General features: G+C 57.3%; 1 protein-coding gene across 1 annotated transcript; it reads right to left on the bottom strand.

The window, feature by feature from the left end:
• Positions 1 to 96: 96 nt before the first annotated feature.
• Positions 97 to 10,313, bottom strand: SDHA (succinate dehydrogenase complex flavoprotein subunit A). The gene is made up of 13 exons (XM_013008588.2): positions 10,146 to 10,313; positions 9,735 to 9,878; positions 9,234 to 9,398; positions 8,509 to 8,657; positions 7,075 to 7,199; positions 5,833 to 6,001; positions 5,249 to 5,444; positions 4,555 to 4,726; positions 3,903 to 4,021; positions 2,282 to 2,393; positions 1,999 to 2,129; positions 1,253 to 1,366; positions 97 to 416 (listed from the first exon to the last, which is right to left on the bottom strand). The coding sequence occupies exons 2-13, from the start codon at positions 9,849 to 9,851 to the stop codon at positions 330 to 332; spliced, it is 1,656 nt and encodes a 551-aa protein (XP_012864042.2). The 5' UTR covers positions 9,852 to 9,878; positions 10,146 to 10,313; the 3' UTR covers positions 97 to 329.
• Between the last annotated feature and the right edge of the window lie 25 nt (positions 10,314 to 10,338).

Here is a 10,338-nt window from a genome sequence, read left to right as displayed (position 1 = left end):
AAAGAGACAAAATTTCTATTTCAATGTCATACAGTAAAATGGTAATTCAAAGCAACAATAAACGCCATGATTTTAAGTGGACCCAGAAAGACGAGCTTGTTCATTTAGGTTTTATTGAAGAATTATGCCACCTTTACTATTCCATAAGAATGAAGCAAAGGACAAAGGTCAGCTTAATTCATCCTGGCAAGCTGCTGGCCACTGGGCAGAGAACCAATTCACCTGCTAAGTCCTTACTGACAAACTTCCAGCACGCAAGGAAGAACTGTGTGCACAGGGCCACGAGTATCACACAGAATTACATGGCGGTTCAGGAGCGGCAGCCCTCACTAGTAGGAGCGAATAGCAGGGGGCACTGTGGCACAGTCAGTCTCGTCCAGTGTTTTATCAATCACCGGTCTGTACTGCAGAGTGACCTGGAAAACAAGGCGGACGACACACCTTAGCAGGCAGGCAGGCAGAGCCGCCTCCCGGCCCACTTCTGGCAGACAACTCCCGGAACAGAGGCTTAGCAGGAAGGCACTCCACAGGATTCCCAGGGTAGTAATTCTAGTAACAGAAATTTGAAAATCGTTTAAACATGCCATCTCAGGGCTGGCCAGTGACTGACGGGAACCAGGGAAAGGCACACAGCTGTGAACAGCCTGGACAGAGGGTCATCGTCTCAGCCAGCGCCTTCAGACCTCCGGGGCACTTCTCTGCAGCCCTGCGGCATGTTTCAAAGGCTACCTGCTACTACGTTTCACTTGCAGGTGGATATTCACACACATACACATATACTCACAAAGCAAAACTATGCTGAGAAGAGAGGGCCTCTAAGAGTGCTAAGAACCATTCTAATTTCATTTCCCCACTTTCTGAAGCCTCCTCATTCACAGAACACTTGAGGGAAAAAGATCCCCAAATAAGAATGCCTCATTGCTGGCAGCTGGGCGACAAAATCAACGTTCCCTTTACTGTTTGTACTTTGTGTTTTCTAAATGAACACACACACCTCTTCTTCAGTCACCCCAGAAAACCTCCTGGGGAAGCAGACAGAGCAGGAGAGCCCCAAGGGGCACATGTCACCGCTTGCCGGTGGTCTCTCGCCTGGTAAGTGATGACAACACTGCCCCTGACAGGCTACCCTGAGGCCTGCACCATGACCTGTACTGGCTGTACTGCAGGGGTCAGGGGTTGGGCCTCCCACTTGGGGTCACCACAGGGAGCTGGCAGACAGAGCGATCGATTGTGGAGCACAGGCCCCTCCTACCTTTCCAGTCTTGACATCGACGTAGGAGAGGGTGTGCTTCCTCCAGTGCTCAGCGAACGGCTTCTTCTGCTGCCCTTGGATGGGCTTCGAGTAATCGTACTCATCAATCCGCACCTGACGGCAGATAGCCATGCGCTTCAGCCCCGCCTGCTGCCTGTCAGAGCTGGTTCGTCCCAGGATGTACCAGACTGGAGAGCTTCCAGAGCTGGCCTTCCTACGTCGGGAACCCCAGGTGGTCTTGTTCCCCAAAGCCCACAGGCTCCACTCTCCAGACGTCCTTGTCCACTACAACCCAGGCTGGCCCACGACTGTTCCAACCAAACACAAGCACAGACCAGTCTTAGCCAGCGGTGCCACTAACACATTCCTCGGGAGGGACGGCCAGCAGGCAGCTCGGAACCGCAGGCGGTGAGCCCGCCACAAAGCAGCACACTTTCTACGAGGAAGCTGCCCCGTGGGCACCAGAACCAGACGGAGCCCACGGGCGGTACCCACACGTCCTCAGGCCTGGCAGCGGGGCAGGGCCCAACAACGCAAACTCAGAAATCGTGACAGCACCTGCAGTGCCAGGTCCTGGGGACATGTGGTGCCCAGGGGGAGGGGACAGGCAGTGGCAGGTGTGTCACATGACCCCAGGGGGCACAGACAGGCAGTGCTAGATGGGGACACACAGGCCTCGGGGAGAAAGGATGGGCAGTGCTGAGGGGGAGGGGACGGGTGGTGCTGGGCCCTCCGTGTAGACGTACCTTGTAGTCCTCCCTGGCGTGGGCGCCGCGGGACTCCTTTCGGGCCTCGGCCCCATAGATGGTCTGCAGTGCGCACAGCATCAGGTTCTGCAGCTCCAGGGTCTCCACCAGGTCTGTGTTCCAGACCATCCCTGGACACACGCACACACACACAGAGGCACACTGAGGGGTGGGAGGGCAAGCCGTGCGGACCCAGGAGACTCGCCGGCAGAGCAGTTACGGCCAGGCAACTCATAGCAGGGGTGTCCCTTGATGCTGCCCCCCGCCCCCGGCCTGTGCTCACCCCTATCAAAGGTCTTGAGATGCTGCAGGTCCCCGTAGAGCTTGCTGATCTTCTCACAACCCTCCTGCAGGACGCTGCCCAGCCGGAACACAGCCGCGTGGCTCTGCATGGACTGCAACAGAAAACGATGTCACCAGGCACCCAGCATGCTCCCCTTTCTTCAGTGGTAAATAAACACGATGTGCTTCAAGCAGAAAACGGAGACAACAGACAACTCGCAGCATTGTCGGTAAACCTTGGACTGTGAATGGCAAGGTCAGCAGTTCAAACCCACCGGCACTGGGTGGGACAAAAGAGGAGGCCGTCTATTCCCATAAAGGTGTGTGGCCTTGCACACCCTATAAAGGCACTGAGTCAGAAAAGACTTAATGGGGAGGGGTGTACTCTGACGACACAAAGCTCCGTGAAACCGTCTATGCTCCTGTCGGGGCAGGTGTGTCTAGAAAGACGCCCACCCTGTGAGGCGGAACACAGCCATGGTCAGGCAGTGCTCTGAGAGAAGTCCAACAGAAAACACTGCCACTGGCCAGGAGAGCAACAAGGGCCGCCTGGGCACCCACTCCCCATCAGCTGGCAGCAGGCTCTGGAGGTGCTGCCACAGAAGCATCATCAGACCTCCCACGCAGACCCAGGCCACACTGGAGCACGCAGCTGACTGACCGTCAGAACGATCCATTGCAGAGGGTGAAGGAAGTCCTAGAGGCTTGACCGCACATCAGGCAGTCTGGCATCAAAGGGCAGGTCGCCAGGCCAGCTAGCCCTAACCAGGCCTGGGGAAGAGCCTCCTCTGTCTACCTCGCTTCTGGAAAAGCTGCTGTGGACCTGACTGCCTCCCTCCCGCCCCAGATGCCTGGTGGCCTCCTAAGATCCCTGACGCAGGTAGCAGACACGGCGGCAAGCTGAGCAGGACAGGCTGATGCCTTCTGGGCACACACTGCCCACAGCAGACTGCTCCAGTACACAATGAACTGGGAATCTTTATCTGGGCCCAGACAGCCTCCTCTTTCTTCCAGAGTGGCTGGGGGTTCGAACCGCTGTCCTTGCAGTCAGCTGCCTGGCACCTAGCTCACAGTGCCACCGAAGCTCCTGTCTGCTCATCGGAAGACCTTCTCTGTTTTACACACTTCTACTAACCGAAGCCTGTTGCTACCCACAGCAGGAGCCACTAGTTAGGGCGGCCGTCTATGCACACAGGAGTTAAAAACTTAGGGCCACAGCCCAACCAGCCACACTTTGGGTGACCCCCAAACCAAGAGAGGCCGGTGGCCACCTGCAGTGCTGCTGTCCAAAGACGCCCAAGATGCTGGGGCCACTTTTCGACCCCCGAGCTTCTAGGGGCTGTTTAAAGACACCCCCATTGCTGGGAGCTGAGATACCCCAAGTCTGTCCTCAGGCTTGTGCCAGGCTCCTGGGGAGTCTGTAGAGGACAGCCCCCCCAGGGGCAGAACCCCTTCTGGCCAGCCTGTGCCTCCTCCTGCAGGCCTGCAGCAGACAGGTACAAGGGAGCTGGAGCACCAGAAGCTCCGGCCCTGGTGTGGGTAGGACTGGCACCTGCCCATGCAGTCGGTCTCATTATGGAGCAGCTGGTCCGAGCCCCTGGGCAGCTGCATCCGGGCCTCACCTTCTGCATGTTCAGCCGCAGCTCGGATGTCCGAATGCTGCCATCTGCAAACCTCAGCCTGTCCAGGTTCATCACAGACTCCTCGCCGGCATTCGACTTAATTGGAGGAACTTTGTCTCCTAATTCAAAACAAAACAAAGCCAGAATGAAGGTTTGGGAAGCAGACACGAGCATAAACAGAGGATTCTGGGTGACAAGTGTGTAGCAGACCACGGAGCGAGGGGGGCAGATGGCAGCGAGCCACCACTCAATTCCAAGTCCACAGTAAAGGTCGGGCACTTCACGAGGGCGCACATGCCCACCACGGCAGGGGCCTGAGCGGTCCCTCAGCCGCTGCTGTCTCTCTACCCCGAGGGTCTGCTGCTGGCTGCTGGACGGGAGAGCTGCACGCCCCCGGGCTGCAGTCTGAGACTGTGTCCCATCCCAGACCGCAGCCTGCCCTGGGTGTGGTGGCTCCTTGGAGGGCCTGGTCCCCAGACTATGCAAATGAAGTGAGTACAGCCTACTATGCAAATCGAGTGTCTGATCTACCAGGGGCCGGGCCAGTTTTAGGCTACCCATCAGAAGACAGAGGCGGGAGGAAGACAGCAGCAGTGGAGACGACTAGCAGTCTTGTGTGGAGTGGGAACACCTGCCCAGGGGGCAGCAGTACCTGGCTTGCAGGACTCGGCGATACTGAGAGCGCAGGCTCGGCCAAAGACGACCAGGTCCAGCAGAGAGTTTGCCCCAAGGCGGTTGGCACCGTGCACCGAGGCGCAGGCGGCCTCCCCACAGGCGTACAGGCCAGGCACCACCTGGTCCTGGCCATTCACATGCTTTAGAACCTGTGCCAAAGACAGTTGGGGCGATATGTCACCGGGTTGGGGTCTGTCTCTCAGGGGTGTGCATCTGGGTCGGTCCTCCCAAGCCCCCAGTCCCACTCTGCTCCCCGGCCTCTGCCTCATGCTGCCCCCTGTGGCCTCATTCCCGGGCCAGCTCCCCCGCTTTGGGCCGCTCAGCCCGGATTCTAGCGCAGCCTCTATGAGGCGGCTCAGCTCCCACTCCCCACCTCCTGCAAGGTGGTGGGGAGTGGCTCTTGGGTGGTGACCTCTGCAAGGGCTGGGACTGTCCAGATGTCCCTCCACCAGGTCAGGATCCTAAACGGGAAGTACCTGTGAACAGCAGGTCCTCTGACTGCACACCAGGGGCACCAAGCAGAGAACAAGCAGTGGGCTGAGGACCACCTACACCGCTCCTCTGGCTTCCGCCATGGTTCGGGACCAGTGAGTGGGGAGGCCCGGGGATCTCTCTCCAAGGAGTGCCCTGCTCTGCCCTGGTGGAAGTTGGAAACAACCCCCCCCCCTTACCTGGCCCCGGAAGTTGGTGGGGATGCCGCCCATGTTGTAGTGCACTGTGGGCAGCACCGGGATGGGTTCCTTGTTGACGTCCACGCCCGCGAAGATCATGGCTGTCTCCGAGATGCCGGGCAGGCGCGTGGCCAGCTGCTCGGGGGGCAGGTGGTGCAGCTGCAGGTAGACGTGGTCCTTCTCGGGACCACAGCCCCTGGCAGGAAAGAGAGGGCGTGACTTCCGTGCCAGGTTCTCCTGATGTGGCTGCTTGGGGAGTGCCACATTCCCTGCAAGTCCGGAGTCTGAGGCCATCACAGTCCTGCATTTTGCTGTCAACACACAGACCCCTAAGGGACACCCACAGGCCATGCTGGAGCCAGTCCATGGGGGGCGGGGGGCTGGGCCCCGCACAGTCCCCGGGGTACTCCTGCCTCTATGACCCATGCACATCACAGGCCACACATGTGCAGGTGATTTCCAGCACACTGGTTTCAGAGACTCTTCATAAACACGTCTTAAGGAGCCCGCTGCACTTGCATGTGTCAGCATGTGTGCGCGCGCGTGTGCGTGAAAGGACATCTTTGCAGCACAATCAGACACACCTTCCTTCCCGGATTTCCAGGGTCATGGAGCGAGAGACGACGTCTCTGGATGCCAGGTCCTTAGCGACAGGAGCGTACCTCTCCATGAACCGTTCACCCTGGCTGTTGATAAGGATGCCCCCCTCACCACGGCACCCTTCCGTGATCAGACAGCCAGCCCCGTAGATGCCTGCAGAGGAAATACAAGCTAAGTTGTGGCCAAGTTAGCTGTAACCTAAATGTCCAGTGCCTTCCTCAAGGTAATTCTAGGCATAGAGGGCCCTCCAGTCCACACTGGAGCCCCAGTGGAGTAGTGAGTTAAGCACTAGGCCAGAAACCAAAGGCCAGTGGTTCAAACACACCAGCGCCTCTAGGGGAGGAAGTCAAGGCTGCCTGGCCCAGGAGGACTTCCATCCTTGGAAACCCTACAGAGCAGTTCCATAGGGTGCAGTGAGTTGGCCTGGACTTGACTGCTTGTGGTAGTTACATAATCTTTTGTCAATTTGAGGATTAAGAGTGAAGGGGTGGAGTCTAGTCTGTCAATCAGATCATAGCCAATGAGGCCTATGTGTGGCCATGGCTTTCTCCTGAAAATTACGGGAAATCTGGATTTTCCTCCTTGGAGGCAGGAGACACTTCTCTTAGCTTACTCCCTGAGAAGACACTCTATTAACAAGACACATGGCACTACGCCCTGGGAGCTGGAGCAGCCACATGGACCTACCCCGATGCAACCAGACCTCTGGAGCTGGAGAAGCCATGCAGAGAACCCTGCCAGCACTGAGATGCTTACAACGCCCTGGATCAAGAGGCTTTCTACCCACTGGCCTGTGATCGTCCTGCATTCGGTGTATTGCCTGTGTCTCGTGAGTCTGAAGAGGACTGTATAGAGTGGTATCGGACATATGGGCTGATGTCAAACTTATGGGCTTGGACCGGGTTGGGATGCTTTCTGGATGTTCAATTGCTCTTGCATATTAACTCCTCCCTTATACACGTGTGTTTATGGACTTGTTTCTCTAGTCTACCCAGGCTAACACACTGCTTTTGACAAGTCACAGGGAGGAAAGGATCATGACATTTCAACCACAAGAGGTGCCCACTAAGCCACCAGCAAGAAGACACCACCACGGGAGGCTGCAGGGGGGGTACAATGTGGCCAGGGCCCCATCCAGCCGTGGGTCTGGGGAGTGGTTGGTATGTAAGTGCTCTGGGAGGGGCCGGTGAGGGTCAAGGAGGAAGGTGTCAGAATGCCGCTCCTACCTGTGGGGTGGAACTGGACAAACTCCAAGTCCTGGCAGGGTAGGCCTGCTCGGGTAACCATGCCGGTCCCATCGCCCGTGGTGGTGTGGGCAGATGTGCAGCTGAAGTATGTTCGTCCATAGCCCCTGGAAGACACTCAGCTGTCAGCATGGCCTGGGGCACAGCATCTGCATGTGTGCCCCAGAGGAGAGAGAGAGGGTCTGCAGCGACCTTGCTCTGGGGGAGGGGCTGGAGGTCCTCCTGGGTTTCACCAATCTAAATGATTACATAACAGTGCTCTGGATTAAACTGTTCCTCATGAATACAGTGAACCCTCGTTTATCACGGTTAATCGGTTCTAGACCCTACCGTGATAAATGAAATTCCGCGAAGTAGGATTCCTTATTTGTAAGTCAAATATTTTCGTAGTTAGAGCATAGAGGACATGAAAAAACACCCTTTAGTCACCATTACACTCGTATTACCCAATTTATTAAATGAAAAAGGGAAAATACGGTAAAACATTTTGGACGTTACAATTATCATTTATTATATTATTTATGGCATCAAGCGTGTACAGTATGAGCCAATCAGTGGCAGTAATGACAGAGCATGCGCTGTTACGCAAAAACCACGAGAGTGAAGCCGCGGAAGTCGAAGCGCGAAGTGGCGAGGGTTCACTGTATATAAACTCAGTATAGCCAGGCCCCAATTTGCTTTGCTACATGATTGGTAAGTGAAATAATTACCCCAAATTCTGTAAATCCAAATCTCTACAATGGCAAGGAGGTTGGATGCAGCCCTACAGGAGGTGGTTGTATCCTGAGTCAATCTCTTCTGAGATAAGGAAGATTACAGAAGGCAGCAGAGATCAGCAAGCCCTCAGAGCACTGCAGTCCCGGTGCTGAGAAACTCCTAGACCCTGAGGAGGACTGACGTCCAGTCACAGAAAGATGACCAGAAGTAGAGTTGTTAACGAGACTACTTTGGCCTTTCTGCAGAGCTGAGTCCATCTGGATCTGGACCTCTAGTCTCCTGAACTGTGAGAGCCACCCCCCTCGGGCCCCTCTGTTCTCACTGCCCTAGAGAACTGAGCCAATGTGCCAACAGGGTTGCCGACTGTCACCGTGGGAGCAGGCAGCAGGAGTATGAACACAGGCTTCCAGAACACTGGGTGTCCACGCAGATTGGGTCAGGCGGCCTCCTCTGACCTGGCCATCCTTCAGCCCAGCCTGAGGACCACCACCAAGCCCAATGAGGCCCCTATGTGCCCACCACCAGGTCAGGGGGTCTGCTGTCCCCTTTACATATGAGGGACCAGAGCCAGGCAAGTTAACTCCCTCTACAAGGCAGTGCCCACGCTTGGCATCTTACTGGCTGCCCTGTAATATACCACCTGGCGTGGAGCAAAGCCACCTGGAAACCCAACACTCCTGACGAGGACGTGGCCCTTACCCGGTGGCAATGACGGTGTTCTTGGCGCGTATGCGATGGATGGTGCCGTCCTCTATGCACAGGGCGATGACACCCCGGCACTCGCCGTTCTCCATCAGAAGGTCCAGGGCAAAATATTCCACAAAGTAGCTGGTGTCATACCTCAGGGACTGGAGAAAGAGACCCAGGCCCTCTCAATGTGACCCAGGAGGGAGGGTCGCCTGATGACACGCTACAGCCGGGGATGAGGAGTGCAGGCCAGGCTCAGGGCCGCAGCCTTGGGTGCACAGACACAGCACTGAGGGCATCAGGGGCTTGGTGGTGGGAATGTGCACACGCAGCAAGAACGCTGCAGGGCCTCTGCTCCTGATGCTGGATACCTGGTTCACTGCCTACAGGCCCGTGCTGCGCTGTGTGGCACAGAGGACGCACCACCACTGTGTATGGGATCACCTCAGCTAGACCCTGGTCAGGGCAGCCCCGTCCCCAGGCAGACCACCTGCATGTGTCCCAGCACTAGGGCAGGCAGCCACGGTCACCTGACTTGCAAAGCAGTGACCTAGGCAGGTCAGCACATCAGTGAGGGCTGCCCAGGGCCCTGTCCCAGCATGCACAGACACAGCTCAGAGGCAAGCTGCTCTGATGTCCCGAACCCAAGACCAGGGCTCGCAGTTGCCTATCTGTCCTCCAACACTTGATCAAAGGAACCCACCAGATCCCGCCCACTAGGGCGCCCGCCGCCTCACCCGGCCATACAGCGTGTGCAGCAGGGAGTGGCCGGTCCGGTCGGCCACACAGCAGCAGCGGTGGGCCTGTCCACCCTTCCCAAACTTGAGGCTCTGCCCGCCAAACGCCCGCTGATAAATCCTCCCGTCTTCAGTTCTGCTGAATGGCATGCCGTAGTTTTCTAGCTGTGAAACACCGGGGAGAGAGAGAGAGACCTCGCTGCAGGAGCCAGGAGACCCGTGGCTGATCCAAAGCCAACAACTCCCCACAGCGCACACACCCAGAGCCGGCCACTCTGCTCACGTGAACACATCAGCACTGAGAAAGAAAACAGCTGCCTACCGTATTTCAGGAACTCGTGAAGGGGAAAAATACCCTGGTGACACCAGCTCATCCCTCCTTTTGGTTGGCCATACTGGTCTTGGTCCCCTGACCCCAGAGCCTCTGCCCTGGCCCCCCCTGGGTCTCACTAGACCCCCAGGGTCCCCTCCCCTCTCCAGGCCTCATGCAACAAGCATTACCTCAACCACAGAGGCGGGCGCCTGCTCCGTCATGTAGTGGATGGCGTCCTGGTCACCCAGCCAGTCAGAGCCCTTCACGGTGTCGTAGAAATGCCACCTCCAGTTGTCCTCCTCCATGTTGCCCAGAGCAGCATTGATGCCTCCCTGGAGAAGAGAGCACGCCAAGGCACAGGGAGTGGCAGCCCCCGGGCACTGTGCAAACCCAGCCGGATGCCAGGGAGAGGACACTCGCACCCCAACCACGGACCCACCCGCACAAGCTGGGGCCTCGGCCACAGCGTCCAGTCTCTCAGCCAGGAGACTAAGTGAGGGTCATGGTGTGAGGTGCTTGTGCAACAGGGGGCCGACGCATTACCCGGCACTGGACGGGACGGGGCTGGGGCTGCCCCCAGGGACAGGTCCCTTCCTCACCTGGGCTGCCACAGTGTGGGACCTGGTCGGGAAGAGCTTTGTGACGCAGGCGGTATTGAACCCTGCTTCTGAGAGGCCAAAGGCAGCGCGCAGCCCTGCCCCTCCGGCGCCGACCACCACTGCGTCAAATTCATGATCCACAACAGGATACTGAGTCGAAATCTGAGCAAGGAAAACACATCCATCAACCACT

This window comes from Echinops telfairi, unplaced genomic scaffold, assembly GCF_000313985.2.
Source record: "Echinops telfairi isolate 266 unplaced genomic scaffold, ASM31398v2 ScPeMD7_7469;HRSCAF=8507_1, whole genome shotgun sequence".
Lineage (NCBI taxonomy): Eukaryota > Metazoa > Chordata > Mammalia > Afrosoricida > Tenrecidae > Echinops > Echinops telfairi.
The sequence above is the reverse complement of the archived record's forward strand: the minus strand, read 5'-3'. Positions and strand labels throughout refer to the sequence as shown.